Source organism: Oncorhynchus clarkii, chromosome 20 (genome assembly GCF_045791955.1).
Source record: "Oncorhynchus clarkii lewisi isolate Uvic-CL-2024 chromosome 20, UVic_Ocla_1.0, whole genome shotgun sequence".
NCBI classification, from domain to species: domain Eukaryota; kingdom Metazoa; phylum Chordata; class Actinopteri; order Salmoniformes; family Salmonidae; genus Oncorhynchus; species Oncorhynchus clarkii.
The window spans coordinates 74,827,199-74,846,196 of NC_092166.1; the positions used below are offsets into that span (position 1 = coordinate 74,827,199).

Sequence of the window (18,998 nt, forward strand, 5' to 3'; positions counted from 1 at the left end):
AGGTCATACAAATCATATTGGAGGTGATGGGACTTTATTGGCATGGGAAACATATGTTAACATTGCCAAAGCAAGTGAGGTAGATAATATACAAAAGTGAAATAAACAATAAAAATTAACAGTAAACATTACACTCACAGAAGTTCCAAAAGAATAAAGACATTACAAATGTCATATTATGTGTATATATATAGTGTTGTAACGATGTGCAAATGGTCCTCTGTTTCATTGGTCTAGGAATATGCAGGAAGTACCGCAGGGGGATCCTATTAGACTGCTGTAAAACAAAGAGCGAGAAAAATAACCAATCGCATCACTCGTATCTTCTAGCGTCAAAGATAGCTGTCCATGTCCACCCATTCTGTTGCTGTCTTTTCAACTTGAACATTTCCGTTTATTCCTTATTTTCGGAGCTTAATCAACGCAAAGGAATATATCACTTATGGCCGCCTACAAGCTGGTGTTGATCCGCCACGGAGAGAGCAACTGGAACCAGGATAATCGATTCTGCGGCTGGTTTGACGCAGATCTGAGTGAGACTGGAGAACGGGAGGCGAGGAGAGGAGGACAGGCCCTGAAAGGTGGAATCTTGTTCTTTTTTATTTGACCAGCCAGCTACTCACTTTCTATCAGACACAAACACATAACATGTTTCCTCACTAAAGACACTGACATTGATTGTACATTTTCATAATCTATTTGAAATATCGGTCGCAACTGCTAGCCCTACAGTATTTTGGAAGCCTGTAGTGCCAGTCCAGTTGGTCATTTTGCTGCCTGAAGGAAGATCAACTATCTTATTTGATGTCTATTCACTATAGAAATTGTAGTTGTGAAAACAATTGTTACCAATACCAGCAATGTCACGTGACGACCTCATCGATTTTGACATAGGATGGAGGTGTTTTGGTGGCTGTTCCCCACCGTGGTAAAGTTGGTTTGATTGTTCGATATTCGCCGGACCTTCAAACCTCAATTGCTCGTGACCGGTTTGCGCTACAGACCTAAGGCTGGTAGGCTCTTTATGGAGGAAAAAAGGGTTTAATTTTTTTCCTGCCGAATTCGACCGAGTTTTTAATAATCTCACAGCAACGATGTTGGCAGTCTGCTGCACTTCCTATGCAATCCCTTGAGCGTGACACTCCGTTCCATTACGCTACACACGAGTCATTGGACCAAGGCGTCTTCTGTAGGGGGAGTTTTATTAAAATCTTGATGCTCGGTCTGAACATTACTATGCATTAGTGATGCGCGGGTTGACTCTCAACCCGTAGTCCCCGTCGTAGCCTATCCGTTTAGGGATAGATGAGGGGCAGGTGGGTGGCTTGCGGGTTGAATAAAGATAAAACACCTTAAAAATCCATAAATGTATATTTATTGTTATTTATAGGCTACATGTAGCCTAAAATAATTAAATAAAAACCTATAAATGTATAATTCTTGTTATATATAGGCTACACATTGTAAATAATTTGATTGTATCTGACTTGCCTACTTAAAAAACATAATAAAAAAAAGACATTTAGCCTAAAATAATGAAATAAAAACCTATAACTGTATAATTATTGTTATTTATGGGATACATTTAGCCTGAAATAATAACCTTTCTGGCATTAGAGCATAAACCTAAACTTTAGGGCTTAACTGTACACTCACGCCAAATAGCCTACACACCAATTGACATGCTTTTGGGAACTGGCAGAAAAAATGCCAGGTATGTGTGATTGTGAGGGGCAATACAAATTCGACAGGCACAAGATGGGGACTTTAAATAGGCGTATGGCAAGTCAAGGGAACTATAGTCTACTGTTCAGATGGGTTAAATGTAAACTGAAATCTGGACACTGACTGTAGGTCTATAACCACTCACATAGCCTTAATATTAACTCCTGCAGAATTTAAGCATTTCTTGCAGTAAATGCACCAAATGTAGGCAAAATTTAGACTCTGGAACGGGAGTGGAGAAATATGATTCTTTCATCTTGCGAGATTGTGAAAATGTGGTTAGATACCATCTGTTTTTTATATATATTTTTTTATATTAAAATCATTTTGTGAGGAGGACAAAGGATGTGCAGCATGTGTCCATCCCTTCTGAACAGTTTGAAGTTTCTAGGTGATGTGTCCAGAATTTGAATATTGTGATCATGCACTTTTTTGATGGTCCCTAACTAGTTGCATAGATCTTGTTGCAGCCTGCCTACAACCTTGACATGATATTGCGATGCTCTGATTGAAATCTGGAAGCTAGACATGTGCAATGTTGTACACCTTTTTTCCTTCACAAAGAGCCTAACTTGAGGTCTGGAGCTCAAACCGTTTACAAGCTATTGAGGTTTGAAGGTCCAAATGTCCAGCGACTATGTCAAATCAACTTTACCATGGTTGTGACTGTACCCCTTGTTTCCACACCCTATGAAAGTCCCAGCTACTTCCTGGTTCAAGTCTAGGTTGAAGATGACAATCTTATATTTTTGGCCTAGACTTGAACTAGGAAATGACTTGGGTGTGACTTTTATAACTAACCCATTACTTGTTCTGTGGTATTGCTATCTATGGTGGGCCTATTAGTTCAGCCCCCTTTTACTATGGACGAAGGAGCAACGGAGATCCTGCATCCACTGCTTTTGATGTCACAGCTCTTCCAATGTGAACATGATGTGATGTGAACATGACGTTCTAGACGTGCTGCTTCATGCAATGAATTAAATCAACCTTACTCAGTGTGTTGGTTAGGGAAATATCTGGCTTTCTGACTCAAGTTTAGACATATATGGGCCAAAACTTAGGCTTCTAGTAACCCTGATGATTTGATTTGAATTTGACCAGAGATGTTGCTTACATAGCAGTCCAACCACCCACCAAAATCAACCTGAATCAAACCCTGAACACATCCTTTCTCTTCCTCAGATGCTGGCTATGAGTTTGACGTGTGCTACACCTCAGTCCTAAAGAGGGCCATCCGCACTTTGTGGCTGTGTCTGGACAGCATTGACCAGATGTGGCTTCCCGTCCACCGGACCTGGCGCCTCAACGAGCGCCACTACGGTGGCCTGACGGGATTAAACAAGTCGGAGACTGCCGCCAAGCACGGAGAGGCTCAGGTGAAGATCTGGAGGCGGAGCTTCGATATCCCTCCTCCCACTATGGATCCGGACCACGACTTCTACACCGTCATCAGCAAGGTGAGGGACACACTCGCTAACATGGGGGAGAATTGACCTGCTATGGCATCAGACATCAACATAATTTGTGAATCTGTCTTTAGGCTCACTCACATTGGGAAGAGCCTATAGTGGCAGTCTTGTTTAGGGCTGTGGCGGTGATTGTCAAGCAAATAACTGCCTGTCTCACAGTAATTTACCGTTAATTAGCATAAACACAGTTAGCATCTCCTGGCTTCCACAAATAGCCTACAAGCCACTGATGCAGACCTTTTGAACATATACATTTTTTAAAAGTAAAAAAAATCGATTTAATATAGCCTACACCATCACAATAAATCCATTATTTATTTTATACAGGTCTAAATAAACATGATATGAAGAAAATGTAGTCTATTTCAGAAGAAAAGAATAGCATAGTCTGAGTTGTCCTTATGTTAGGCCCACATCTGAATATGCCATATGGCTGTGGGCTACACTAGCTCATTTAGCAGACAAGATTTGCTTAGAATTTTTATTATTTTATAGTATGAAGAATACAATTGAACATAGCTTAATAAAATAGAAAGGATATTTTCTCCAAATGATTTCAAAGGAAGTGCGCACATGCAGCTATTCTGTGTCGAGTTGTAAACAAAGAAACTGGTCCTCCTATATGCTTCATTTAGAGAGATTTATGCAACTTTAGTTGTGATACAAACGTTGGGCTGTATGTTTTGATGTTTAATACATTCTAAGGCTGCATGATGGGACTCTAATGAAAAAAGTCACAAGCTGCCCACACTTCATCAGTCTCTCATTCACAATTTGACAAGAACTTGATATTCTCACCAGGCCTCAAATTTACCGGCGGCATTCCCCCTGTGTGACTGTAATGCCCCCTATAAAAATCCATGCCTTCTGCGGCCAAAGCTTCAAAGCACCTCACTCACATGGTTCTCTCAGATGTAGCCAATGCCTGTCCCGTGATTGGGTCCTTCTCATAGGCATTTCAGCTAAGAAGTAGGCTACAAGTGAATGAAGACCGACACATCAGGGACGCAAATGCTCGCGTCACTCTTATGGAATTCTGAGGTGCATATTGAAGATGTTAGAACTGTCCACATGTATCCTACTTTTATCAGCCAACAAGCGGAGTAGGCCTTACGAACAGCCAAAACACTAGCCTGTATCAATATACTATCCCCCATAGTACAAACGTTGTCCTTGTAATGGCTGTCGTCGATGGAAGAAGGAGAGGACCAACGCGCAGCGTGGTTAGTGTTCATCTTTTTAATAAACAACTGAACACTTCAAAAATACAAAACAACAAAGTGACAACTGAAACAGTTCTATCTGGTGCAGACACACAAAGACTGAAAACAACCACCCACAAAACACAAAGGAAAACAGGCTACCTAAATATGGTTCTCAATCAGGGACAACGATAGACAGCTGATTGAGAACCATATCAGGCCAAACACAGAAATAGAAAATAAAGAAAAACTAACATAGACTGCCCACCCCAACTCACGCCCTGACCATACTAAATAAAGACAAAAGAAAGGAATAAAGGTCAGAATGTGACGGTCCTATTCTTTTGTTCAACTTGTCCTTCAGTGCCATAAATAAATATTCCAAACATGGTCTGGGACAGTAGTGGGATGTGATAGATCCCAAATTAATACAACTCGCATCCAAAAAACATTTAAAGCAATGAGGAGGATTGTTAATCTTAACATTTTGATTAACTATTAGGATATTTTTTTCACATGCGCACAGTAGGCTACAAGCGAGAATGTTCCAAACACCATCAATTGGAAAAACTCTTATTGAAAGTGACTGCAAATGTGATTACGCATGTAATGCTTTATTATAAAGGTGCATTTTTATGGTGACAATTATCTTCCCCAAACTTGAAACTCACACGCTGCCTATGTATGCCAGTTAGGCTCTACACCGGTTATATAGCGGATTAATGTGCTTCATTTTAAGAAGTTATTTGGCCACTTTAGTTGTGGGACAAACCATATCAAAACATATAGGCCTATGGGCTAGGCTACATGAGGTGTGCAACTGATTTGAAAAAGCCGCAAAAAAAAGTTATGTGCTGTTTCTTGCCTTAATGCACAAGCTGGGCATCATTCACAAGTGATAGGCTAATATTGCCACCCATCAGACTATTCTTAATTTTTTGTTTTGTCTTTACATATAGTAAATAATATATGTGATATTAGTTTTTATTTAGAATGGACCCCCAAAAAATAATCTATGCACTTAAATAGTGTATGGAGGACGCTTTCCCCATGGTTCATTTTCAGGCCAGCCAAGTAGGCTATTCTCCTGTTGCAAAGCAGTGTGCCTATTGCTTAGCCTATAGAAATGTTGCTCAACATGAGCTCATGGGCTCTCATGAAGTGTTTGATTAGATTATCGAATACATTTGCATTGATGTCAGAATGATTAGAGGGACAATAGAGTGCTGAGTACCAGACAGTTCAAGTTCGGTAGGTTACTAATGACCATCAGCAGCATCAGAGCTTGGAGATGCCTAATTACCGTGACTCAACAGAGGGGCAGAAGTAGAGACTAGTATGGGCTGTGTGTTATGCTGAGGAGAGTGTTTTAGGTTATGGCTATGTTCCAAATGACACCCTGTTTTATATATAGTACACTACTTTTAACTAGAGGAGTAGTGCACACTATAAGGAACAGAGTGCCATTTGGGATAGAACCTATGTGTCTGTGCCCTCTGTCTGCACCACCAGGTCCCATGGGAAGACGCCAGGCCAGGCCAGGGTAGGGCAGGGAGGGCCAACTCCAGCCCGAGAGAGCTGCAGGATTTCGTTCCATCTTAGCACTTATTGTTGAACTATAATCATCGATTTGATTGAAGTAATGATCTTTAAATTAAGTTGCTATGATCAGGACTGGATACAATCTACAGGGGCAGCATTTCCTCAAGCATACTGGTGGTTAGTCCTCCTGGCCATTAAAACAAAATGGTTTCTGCCTCACCTGGTCATACATGCATACATGTTTAAAGTATTTTTTAATCTCACGGTGCTCTTATATAGAACAGGGTCTTTTGGTGTTGTGTTTCAACTCTCTGAGTTAATGTATTTCAGAGGAGTATGATGTAAGATGGTAAAGTTCAAAGTTGAGATCAGAATCGATTAGTGAATTTCGTCATCAGTATTGACAGGGGTCAGTGGTTGTGATGTGTTAAAAATTGCCACGTAGGACTATCAGAGGTATAGAGTACAGGTGCATTGGCCAACTGATCTTCATAGACTAAACATTTGGATAATTCAAATCATTTGTCAGACTTATTCAATGTACAGTCATGGCCTTTTGAGAATGACACAAATATACATTTTCACAAAGTCTGCTGCCTCAGTTTGTATGATGGCAATTTGCATATACTCCAGAATGTTATGAAGAATGATCAGCTGAATTGCAATTAATTGCAAAGTCCCTCTTTGCCATGCAAATGAACTGAATCCCCCCAAAACATTTTCCCTGCATTTCAGCCCTGCCACAAAAGGACCAGTGACATCATGCCAGTGATTCTCTCGTTAACACAGGTGTGAGTGTTGACGAGGACAAGGCTGGAGATCACTCTGTCATGCTGGTTGAGTTCGAATAACAGACTGGAAGCTTCAAAAGGAGGGTGGTGCTTGGAATCATTGTTCTTCCTCTGTCAATCATGGTTACCTGCAAAGAAACGTGCCGTCGTCATTTCTTTGCACAAAAAGGGCTTCACAGGCAAGGATATTGCTGCCAGTAAGATTGCACCTAAATTATCGGATCATCAAGAACTTCAAGGGGAGCAGTTCAGTTGTTGTGAAGAAGGCTTCAGGGCGCCCAAGAAAGTCCAGCAAGCGCCAGGACCATCTCCTAAAATTGATTCAGCTGCGGGATCGGGGCACCACCAGTACAGAGCTTGCTCAGGAATGGCAGCAGGCAGGTGTGAGTGCATCTGCACGCACAGTGAGCCGAAGACTTTTGGAGGATGGCCTGGTGCCAAGAAGGGCAGCAAAGAAGCCACTTCTCTCCAGGAAAAACATCAGGGACAGACTGATATTCTGCAAAAGGTACAGGGATTGGACTGCTGAGGACTGGGGTAAAGTAATTTCCTCTGATGAATCCCCTTTCCAATTGTTTGGGGCATCTGGAAAAAAGCTTGTCCGGGGAAGACAAGGTGAGCGCTACCATCAGTCCTGTGTCATGCCAACAGTAAAGCATCCTGAGACCATTCATGTGGGGTTGCTTCTCAGCCAAGGGAGTGGCCTCACTCACAATTTTGCCTAAGAACACAGCCATGAATAAAGAATGGTACCAACACATCCTCCGAAAGCAACTTCTCCCGACCATCCAGAAGAGTTTGGTGACGAACAATGCCTTTTCCAGCATGATGGAACAACTTGCCATAAAGCAAAATTGGCTCGGAAGACAAAATATCAATAATTTGGGTCCATTGTCAGGAAACTCCCCAGACCTTAATCCCATTGAGAACTTGTGGTCAATCCTCAAGAGGCGGGTGGACCCACAAACTCCAAGCATTGATTATGCAAAAATGGGCTGCCATCAGTCAGGAAGTGGCCCAGAAGTTAATTGACAGCCTGCCAGGGCGGATTGCAGAGGTCTTGAAAAAGAAGGGTCAACACTGCAAATATTGACTCTTTGTATCAACTTCATGTAATTGACAATAAAAGCCTTTGACATGTATGAAATGCTTGTAATCATACTTCAATATTCCATAATAACATCTGACAAAAATATCTAAAGACACTGAAGCAGCAAACTTTGAAAATTAATATTTGTCATTCTCAACTTTTGGCCATGACTGTACATAGAACTGAAAGCACTGGACAGTTGAACGTTTCTTCCTTCTCTAGGGAATAAACAAAGATGTATTTATTTTAGGGAGTTATTCTGAGTCAATGTGCCTTTTGCTTGCTCTTTGGTGTCTAGGCCGGGTTAATGTAAAATCACTTTGGCTGCGTTTACACAGGCAGCTCAATTCTGATATTCTTTTTACTATACTGAACAAAAAAATAAATGCAACACTTTCAACAATTTTACTGGGTTACAGGTCATATAAGGAAATCATTCCATTTTAAGTAAATAAATTAGTCCCTAATCAATGGATTTCACATGACTGGGCAGGGGCACAGATTTGTGTCCAGAATTTGAGAGAAATAAGCTTTTTGTGCGTATGGAAATGTTCTGGTATCTTTTATTTCAGCTCATTAAATATGTGACCAGCACTTTACATGTTGTGTTTTATAATTTTGTTCAGTGTAATTGGTCTTTTGACCAATCATATCAGCTCTTCTGCCAATAATTGGGTAAAATATCATAATTGGGCTGCCTTTGTAAATAAAGCCTCAAATGACCACCGCTGATGTAAAAAGAGCTTAATAAATGTGATATGATTGTATGAGGCTTCAGGCCCAGGTTGCTGTTAGGCATTTCTTTGTTTGTTGACGTACTATATTTTCTTTAGGACCGTCGTTATGGCGACCTGTCGGAGGAGCAGCTTCCGTCCTGTGAGAGCCTGAAGGATACCATCGCCCGGGCACTGCCCTACTGGAACAACGAGATTGTCCCCCAGATCAAACAGGGCAAGAGGGTTCTCATTGCTGCCCACGGCAACAGCCTCAGGGGCATTGTCAAGCACCTGGAGGGTAGGTAGTAAGAACTGCTTAGAACAGTGAATATCTCTAACCTCTTGGCTCTGGAGAGCCACATGGTGTGCAGGTTTTTGTTACAGCCTAGTAATAATGCATATTAATGCAGTTTTTAATTCATAAGCTGTTCATGGTCACAATTAGTCAAATCAGGTGCGTTACAGCTGGGCTGAAACAAAAGCCTAAACACCAATTATCCCCAGGAGTGGAATTGGAGAACCCTGATTAGTTTCTAGGAACTACCTGTGGTAGTATCGTATATTCAGGCCTGAGGTTTTACACATTCTAATCGGCACATATCGAATGTATGATATTGAAAAAAATCGCACACTGAAATATGTTGCACCTCAACCCTCCTGTGTAAGTGTCCATCTGTGTGCTCCTAATTTTTTTTGTGTACACTTTATTTTGTCATTATATTTTAATTGACATGATTTACAGCATGTTGTCAACCATGTCCTGCTCTGTGCTGCCCCCTGCAGGTATGTCAGAGGAGGCAATCATGGAGCTGAACCTTCCCACAGGCATCCCCATCCTGTACGAGCTGGACAAGAACCTGAAGCCCGTCAAACCCATGCAGTTCCTGGGGGATGAGGAGACCGTCAGGAAGGCTATGGAGGCCGTGGCAGCCCAGGGCAAAGCCAAGAAGTAGAGGGAGAGAGAGGGGGCACTTTGTGTATCGTGCAGTAGGAAGTTGCACTTATCTAGGATCAGATTTTAGCCTCCCACCAATTCCCAACCTTTCATTAGGAAGGAAGCATGTATAACTGACCCTAGATCATTCTCTGTGGGAAGTGTCATTCTACTCCATGTGGCTCAGAGTAGGGGTAAAGGGATATGGGTCGGAGTAGAGGGTCAACAATACTACAGCTCTCAAAGGAGCTCTCACACACTCTGTACATGCAGTCCAAGAAACAGGCACTAAGAATGTGTGTTCATATTCAACTCTACTGTGCATAGAACGTTTTAAAAAATGAATGTAAAGTAACTAATAAGTTAGTATAAGTGGATATTTATTGACCAAGCTACTTATATGGGGACCACTGACTATCAAATCACACAGTCATCATTCCACTGGCTTATTACTGTTTCTGTAAGTCCAACAAAAGTGTTTCCCCTGTTTGACGATGGATCACTGAGATTACGAATGTGGTGATGAAGCCCTCATTTATTTGAAAATAGTTGGTCTTGCGTTATTATACTTCCAAGTTTCTCTAGAAAATAGTATATATTTAGATGTTAAAGAATAATTTTTGCACTTAAAAATGTAAACAGTCATGTGATTTCTACCCAAAGAAAACAACAACAAAAAAATAGCCAAATGAATAAACAGTTAAAACCACAAGAAGGGATAAATAATTAATATTTGCACACAGTTGTACTGGTTCTTCACTTTTTGTTTTCCTCTGCCCTGTCTTTGGTTGCGCAATTCACTGTATAACCACATCATAAGAGGAGATGGACACTGTCGTCCAACTTAAGGATTCGCCCCTTTTTTTTCCATATTTTCGCCTAAAATGACATACCCAAATCTAACTGCCTGTAGCTCAGGACATGAAGCAAGGATATGCATATTCTTGATACCATTTGAAAAGAAACACTTTGACGTTTGTGGAAATTAATGTAGGATAATATAATACATTAGATCTGGTAAAAGATAATACAAAGAAAAAAACATGCATTTTCAATTTTTTTTGTTCCATCTTTGAAATGCAAGAGAGGCCATTCATTATATGACTTAGGAGTCTAGGTACAATTTAGATTTTGGCCACTAGATGGCAGCAGTGTATGTGCAAAGTTTTAGACTGATCCAATGCACCATTGTATTACTGTTCAAAATGTCTTCCCAAATGTGCCTAATTGGTTTATTGATACATTTAAGTACATAACTGTGCACTCTCCTCAAACAATAGCATGGTATCATTTCACTGTAATAGCTACTGTAAATTGGACAGTGCAGTTAGATGAACAAGAATTATAGTTTTCTACCCATATAAGACATGTCTATGTCCTGGAAAGTTTGCTTTTACTTACAACTGTCATGCTAATCACATTAGTGCACGTTAGCTCAACTGTCCCGGTATAGGGACACTGGTCCTGTAGAGGTTTTTAAGAGCTGTGGCAGAGACCAAATAGCTCTTTCTCCCATGCCCCCTTCCCTTGATGTTGCTTCTGTGTGTCATGTAAAACCACATCAGAAGTTGACTGAATACCTTTCCTAGCCTTGGATGGTGCTTCGATGTGCATGTACTGCTGTTTGTAACATGTTTTTCCATCCCATTTCCTCTTGAGTAGTGTGTCCCATTGATGCTGTTTTGTCAGTGGGATCAAACGTTTGGTACCTGCACTGTCGGTCTGTTTCTGCTTTAGCCTACACCAGTGGCATTCAGTGCTAAACATTCATAGATGCAGATAGAAATAGATTGCACGTAACAGACCAACTCGCTTCTTCCACGTCCAAGCGAGCTGATTCGTTTATATACGTTTCATTTATATCTTCAACTTTGTGAGCATTCCACAAGCTATGAGTAGGCCCATACTCTAAGTTTATCTTAACCACCCTGTCTGCTGCTAGAACCACTCTTCTACTCTGAAAAGATTTGTTAATTTTACTTTGGTGGGATTACTTGACGTTTGCCTTTTCTGTTTGTAACACCTCTAAGTGGGAAAACTGCAATGCAAGTACCCATTCCTATAGGATATGCCTGTTCTATCCTTCCCCAGTCGTTCCCAAGACATTCTCCTTTGACATTGGCAACAATCTTCTGACTGAAAGGAAAATCCTTTGTAATAAAATGTTATTTAAACTTCATCTGAAGCCTGTGCTGAACCAATAAATGTGTGGAAAAATAACATGTATTTGGTCTATATTTTTATTAAAGAAATCTAAGGACACTGGTTTTAGTAGGCCTCTCAGTGGCACACCTGTGCAGCCAGCCAGGACGTGACGTGTTTTTCCGTCACAAAAAAAAATCGTAACTTCACAGTTGGCGTGATAGAATGGAAAAGCGCTCTCATATATCGCGTTCAAAACAACTGGGAACTCCAGGGGGGAAAAAAAGAGTCCCAACTGGGAAAAATCCTTTTGAATGGTCATCAAACTCGGAAACTTTTTTTTGTGGTTTTACAGTTGTCTTGATATCCTGATAGGAAACAAATACATAGCGAAGTTAGTTTAACGGATAACTTGTTCTGTCATAATGAAAAAAATCTAAAGTTAATGGGAGGTAAGAATGTAGTTACATTTCATTAAGTTACCTTAGTCCTTACACTTCCTTTGCAACAGAAACTAGTCAGCAGCAAAGCTAGACAGTCTTGGCGTGTCAAATCTGGGTTTGTTAGAGAATTAGCTAGTCATATCACACCGATGTGTAAACTGCTGGGTAACACCAACCTAGTTAGCTAGATGTTATTGTCGGGAGTTTGAATAACGTACCCCGTGTATATAGCCAAGTTATCATTACTCATGATTGTGTATTTATTCCTTGTTATTAGATATGTTTCTATTGATCTTTTTTGTTCTCTGCATTGTTGGGAAGGGCCCTAAGGAACGTGTCATTGTTAAGTCCACACCTGTTTACGAAATGGGAGATTTTGTTTAACAAGTCGACACTATTTGGTTGCTAGAGTACAGTAGCAAGCTAGCAACCTATACATGTTTTGCTTTCTAGACGATTTAATAAATTGTTTCAGAATGACTTTATACAAATTCCAGGAAAAATGACGAGTGAGACAAATTGCTTTGTGGACATAAGTATATTAAGCAAATGGACAGACAGGTCGACAGTCAGATGCCGCGTTCAAAACAAGTCGAAACTCGGAAATCTCCGACTTCAGTGTGTTTTAGACAACCTAGGAACAAGCATATACGCGCTATGTTCCTAGAAGATAACTGGGAACTCGTAAAAATACGAACTCAGACTGGGAAAATATTTTTGAACGGTCATCCAACTTGGAATTCCAAGTCAGAAACGCGAACATCTTTGTAGAGCTCCGACTTTCCGACCTGAATATAAACGATGTCAGATTTTGATATATTTTTTTCTCTTTCTCTCTCCCCCTCTCGTTACCATTTGTCTTGAAAGCACCATTGATATCCTGATAGGAAACAAATAACATAGCAAGGTTAGTGTTTAACGGGCAACTTGTTCTGTCATAATGAAACAAAATACGATCTAATGGAAATGAGAGGTAAGAAACGAGTTAGCTGCATTTGATTAAGTTACCTTAGTCCTTACACTTCCTGTGCAACAGAAACTAGACGGCAGCAAGCTAGACTGTTAGCTTGTTAGAAAGCTAGCTAGTTTACCACTAGGTCAAGATTCCCCAACTGGCTTCCTGCGGGTGGTTTTATTTGCCCCCCCAAAAAAACCATTTTGTTTTCATTGTTGGACATAAGACTTAAAACACCAGGAAATCAACTTCAATTGATTTTAATTCAAATAATCTGTTCCGGTGAAATTGACGAGTGAGACAAATTGCTTTGTGAACATGCATATTGACTTAATGCAAATGGACACGTCGACTTGTGTGTGATTGTCTATTACTGTCAGATACTCTGTATGTTCATAGAAGACAACTGGGAACTCGTAAAAATACGAGCTCAGCCTGGGAGAAATCATTTTTAAAGGTCGTCCAACTTGGAATTCCAAGTCGGAAACTCGGAACATCTTTCGAAAGCTCTGACTTTCCGACCTGAAGATCAAATCAAAGATTATTTGTCACGTGTGCCGAATACAACAGGTGTATTAGACCTTACAGTGAAATGCTTACTTACAGGCTCTAACCAATAGTGCAAAAAAGTATTAGGTGAACAATAGGTAAGTAAAGAAATAAAACAACAGTAAAAAGACAGGCTATATACCGTAGCGAGGCTACATACAGACACCGGTTAGTCAGGCTGATTGAGGTAGTATGTAGATATGGTTAAAGTGACTATGCATATATGATGAACAGAGAGTAGCAGTAGCGTAAAAGAGGGGTTGGCGGGTGGTGGGACACAATGCAGATAGCCTGGTTAGCCAATGTGTGGGAGCACTGGTTGGTCGGGCCAATTGAGGTAGTATGTACTTGAATGTATAGTTAAATTGACTGTGCATACATGATCAACAGAGAGTAGTGTAACGGATGTGAAACGCTAGTTTAGTTGGTGGTGCGCGGTAAATAGTGTTTCAATCAGTGATGTCACTTGCTCTGAGACCTTGAAGTAGTGCTCTGCAAGGGCCGCGGCTTTTGTGGAGCGATGCTTCGAGGGGTGACTGTTGTTGATGTGTGCACAGGGTCCCTGGTTATGCGCCCGGGTATGGGCGAGGGGACGGTCTAAAGCTATACTGTTACGTTGATGCTGTTGACCCGGATCACTGGTTGCTGCGGAAAGGAGGTCAAAAGGGGGTGAGTGTAACGGATGTGAAACCCTAGCTTAGTTGGTGGTGCGCGCTAAATAGTGTTTCAATCGGTGACGTCACTTGCTCTGAGGCCGCGGCTTTTGTGGAGCGATGGGTAACGATGCTTCGTGGGTGACTGTTGTTGATGTGTGCAGAGGGTCCCTGGTTCGCGCCCGGGTATGGGCGAGGGGACGGTCTAAAGTTATACTGTTACAGTAGCAGCAGCGTAAAAGAGGGGTTGGGGGGAGCATAATTCAAATAGCCCGGTTAGCCAATGTGCGGGAGCACTGGTTGGTCGGCCCAATTGAGGTAGTATGTACAGTGTATAGTTAAAGTGCTTATGTATATTAGAGGTCGACCGATTAAGATTCTTCAACTCAGATACCGATTATTGGAGGACCAAAAAAAAGCAGATGCCGATTAATCTGCAGATTTAAAAAAAAAAAAAAAAGTATTTATTTGTAATACTGACAATTACAACCATACTGAATGAACACGTATTTTAACTTAATATAATACATAAATAAAATCAATTTAGCCTCAAGTAAATAATGAAACATGTTCAATTTGGTTTAAATAATGCAAAAACAAAGTGTTGGATAAGAAAGTAAAAGTGCAATATGTGCTATGTAAGAATAGCTTTCTGAGGTTTCAGTTCCTTGCTCCATACCCTCTATACCATTTGTATTTAATTAACCTTTGACTATTGGATGTTCTTATAGGCACTTTAGTATTGCCAGTGTAACAGTATAGCTTCCGTCCCTCTCCTCGCCCCTACCTGGGCTCGAACCAGGAACACATTGACAACAGCCACCCTCAAAGCAGCGTTACCCATGCAGAGCAAGGGGAACAACCACTCCAAGTCTCAGAGCAAGTGACGTTTGAAACGCTATTAGCTCGCACCCTGCTAACTAGCTAGCCATTTCACATCGGTTACACGAGCCTAATCTCAGGAGTTGATAGGCTTGAAGATATCAACAGCTGCTGGCAAACGCACAAAAGTGCTGTTTGAATGAATGCTTACTAGCCTGCTGGTACCTACCATCGCTCAGTCAGACTGCTCTATCAAATCATAGACTTAGTTATAACAGGATACCACACAGAAATACGAGCCTTAGGTCATTAATATGGTCGAATCCAGAAACTATTAACTCGAAAACAAGACGTTTATTCTTTCAGTGAAACACGGAACCGTTCCTTCTGTATTTTATCTAACGGGTGGCATCCATAAGTCTAAATATTCCTGTTACATTGCACAACCTTCAATGTTATGTCATAATTACGTAAAATTCTAGCAAATTAGGCGGCCCAAACTGTTGCATATACACTGACTCTGCGTGCAATGAACACAAGAGAAGTGACACAATTTCACCTGGTTAATATTGCCTGCTAATCTGGATTTCTTTTAGCTAAATATGCAAGTTTAAAAATGTATACTTCTGTGTATTGATTTTAAGAAAGGCATTAATGTTTATGGTTAGGTACACATTGAAGCAATGATACGCACCGCATCGATTATATGCAACGCAGGACACGCTAGATAAACTAGTAATATCATCAACCATGTGTAGTTAACTAGTGATTCTGATTGTTTTTTATAAGATACGTTTAATGCTAGCTAGCAACTTACCTTGGCTTACTGCATTCGCGTAACAGGCAGTCTCCTTGTGGAGTGCAATGAGAGGCAGGTGGTTAGAGAGTTGGACTAGTTAACTGTAAGGTTGCAAGATTGAATCCCCCGAGCTGACAAGGTAAAAACCTGTTGTTCTGCCCCTGAACGAGGCAGTTAACCCATAGTTCCTAGGCCATCATTGAAAATAAGAATGTGTTCTTAACTGACTTGCCTAGTTAAATAAAGATGTAAACAAAAAAAACGGCCAAATCGGTGTCCAAAAATATCGATTTCCGATTGTTATGAAAACTTGAAATCTCCCCAAATTAATCGCCCATTCCGATTAATCGGTCAAACTCTAATTCAGACCCCTTCACTTTTCCACATTTTGTTACATTACAGCCTTATTCTAAAATCGATTAAATAAAAAAAACTAAACACAATACCCAATAAAGACAAAAAACAGGTTTTTAGAATATTTTTCAAATACCTTATTTCCGTAAATATTCAGACCCTTTGCTATAAGACTCCATTTAGCTCCTGTGCATCCTGAGTCCATTGATTATTCTTGAGATGTTTTTACAACTTGATTGGAGTCCACCTGTGGTAAATTCAAATGATTGGATAAGATTTGGAATGGCACACAGCTGTCTATATAGGGTCCCAGAGTTGACAGTGCATGTCAGAGCAAAAACCAAGAAATGAGGTCGAAGAGCTCCGAGACAGGATTTTGTCGAGGCACCGATCTAGGGAAGGGTACCAAAAAATGTCTGCAGCCTTGAAGGTCCCAAAGAACACAGTGGCCTCCATCATTCTTAAATGGAAGAAGTTTGGAACCACCAAGACAATTCCTAAAGCTGGCAGCTCGGCCAAACTGAACAATCTGGGGAGAATGGCTTTGGTCGGGGGTGACCAAGAACCCGCTGGCCACTCTGACAGAGCTTCAGAGTTCCTCTGTGGAGATGGGAGAACCTTCCAGAAGGACAACCATCTCTGCGGCACTCCACCAATTAGGCCTTTATGGTAGAGTGGCCACTCCTCAGTAAAAGGCACATGACAGCCCGTTTGGAGTTTGCCTAAAGGCATCTCAGACCATGAGAAACAAGATTATCTGGTCTGATGAAACCAAGACTGAACTCTTTTGCTTGAATGCCAAGCGTCACATCTGGAGGAAACCTGGAACCATCCCTACGGTGAATATGCTGGTGGCAGCATCATGCTTTGGGGATGTTTTTCAACGGCAGGGCTGGGAGACTAGTCAGGATCGAGGGAAAGATGAACGGAGAAAAGTACAGAGAAATCCTTGAGTATCAAATTTTATTTGTCACATGCGCCGAATACAACAAGTGAAATTATTACTTACAAGCCCTTAACCAGCAATGCAGTTTTAAGAAAAAAAGTGTTAAGTATTTACTAAAATAAACTGAAATAAAAAAAATAATAATTAAGGAGCAACAATAGAATAACAGTATTGAAGCTATATACAGGGGATACCGGTACAGAGTCAATGTGCGGGGGCACCGGTTAGTCCAGGTAATTGAGGTAATGTGTACATGTAGGTAGAGGTAAAGTGACTGCATGAATAATAAACAGAGTAGCAGCAGCGTAAAAATGGGGGTGGGGGAAGGACAATGCAAATAGTCCGGTTAGCCATATGATTAGCTATTCAGGAGTCTTATGACTTGGGGGTAGATGCTGTTAAGAAGCCTTTTGGACCTAACTTGGCGCTCCGGTACCACTTGCCATGTGGTAGCAGACAGAACAGTCTATGACTGGGGTGGCTGGAGTCTTTGGCAATGTTTTGGGCCTTCCTCTGACACCGCCTGGTATAGAGGTTCTGGATGTCAGGAATCTTGGCCACAGTGACGTACTGGGCCGTATGAACTACCCTCTGTAGCGTCTTGCGGTCAGATGCCAAACAGTTGCCATACCAGGCGGTGATGTAATCAGTCAGGATGCTCTCGATGGTGCAGCTGTCAAACTTTTTGAGGACCTGGGTACCCATGCCAAATCTCTTCAGTCTCCTGGGGGGAAATAGGCATTGTTGTGCCCTCTTCACACCTGTCTTGGTGTGTTTGGACCATTCTAGTTTGTTGGTGATGTGGACACCAAGGATCTTGAAGCTCTCAACCTGCTTCGCTACAGCCCCGTCGATGAGAATGGGGGCGTGCTCGGTCCTCCTTTTCTAGTAGTCCACAATCATCTCCTTAGTCTTGGTTACGTTGAGGGAGAGGTTGTTATCCTGGCACCACACTGCCAGGTCTCTGACCTCTCTATAGGCTGTCTCATTGTTGTCAGTGATCAGGCCTACCACTTTTATGTCGTTGGCAAACTTAATGATGGTGTTGGAGTCGTGCTTGGCCATGCAGTCATGGGTGAACAGGGAGTACAGGAGGGGACTGAGCACGCACCCCTGAGGGGCCCCCGTGAGGAGGATCAGAGGATTCAGCGTGGCAGAAGTGTTGTTACCTACCCTTACCAACTGGGGGGAGCAACCTGTCAGGAAGTCCAGGATCCAGTTGCAGGGGGAGGTGTTTAGTCCCAGGGTCCATATCTTAGTGATGAGCTTTGAGGGTACTATGGTGTTGAATGCTGAGCTGTAGTCAATGAATAGCATTCTCACGTAGGCGTTCCTTTTGTCCAGGTGGGAAAGGGCAGTGTGGCGTGCAATAGAGATTGCATCATCTGTGGATATGTTGGGCACTATGCAAATTGGAGTGGGTCTAGGGTTTCAGGGATAATGGTGTTGAAGTGAGCCATGACCAGCCTTTCAAAGCACTTCATGGCTACCGATGTGAGTGCTACGTGTCGGTAGTCATTTAGGCAGGTTACCTTGGTCTTCTTGAGCACAGGGACTATGGTGGTCTGCTTAAAACATGTTGGTATTACAGACTCCGTAAGAGACAGGTTGAAAATTTCAGTGAAGACACTTGCCAGTTGGTCAGCGCATGCTCGGAGTACACGTCCTGATAATCCGTCTGGCACTGTGGCCTTGAGAATGTTGACCTGTTTCAAGGTCTTGCTCACATCGGCTGCAGAGAGCCTGATCACACAGTCGTCCGGAACAGCTGATGCTCTCATGCATGCTCAAGTGTTGCTTGCCTCGAAGCGAGCATAGAAGCTATTTAGCTCGTAATCTCTTCGAGCGAGGATTCCGACTGGG

The 18,998-nt window shown here is 41.7% G+C and overlaps 2 protein-coding genes across 3 annotated transcripts in view; both read left to right on the forward strand.

The window, feature by feature from the left end:
- Positions 1-315: 315 nt before the first annotated feature.
- Positions 316-11,689, forward strand: LOC139376901 (phosphoglycerate mutase 1-like). The gene is made up of 4 exons (XM_071119891.1): positions 316-581; positions 2,911-3,185; positions 8,656-8,836; positions 9,322-11,689. Exons 1-4 carry the CDS (start codon positions 443-445, stop codon positions 9,489-9,491), a joined length of 765 nt encoding a protein of 254 aa, XP_070975992.1. The 5' UTR covers positions 316-442; the 3' UTR covers positions 9,492-11,689.
- Positions 11,690-12,847: 1,158 nt separating this feature from the next.
- Positions 12,848-18,998, forward strand: part of LOC139376903 (SMC5-SMC6 complex localization factor protein 2-like) — a 37,506-nt gene continuing 31,355 nt past the window's right edge. The window contains exon 1 of one of the 2 annotated variants that reach the window (XM_071119894.1): positions 12,848-12,964. Coding sequence is in view for 1 of the 2 variants with exons in the window: in XM_071119892.1 (XP_070975993.1) it covers positions 13,018-13,030 (13 nt within the window). In the remaining variant the exon portion in view is untranslated. Of the gene's footprint in view, positions 13,031-18,998 lie in introns of both variants that reach the window. The other variant, XM_071119892.1, reaches the window with a different exon arrangement.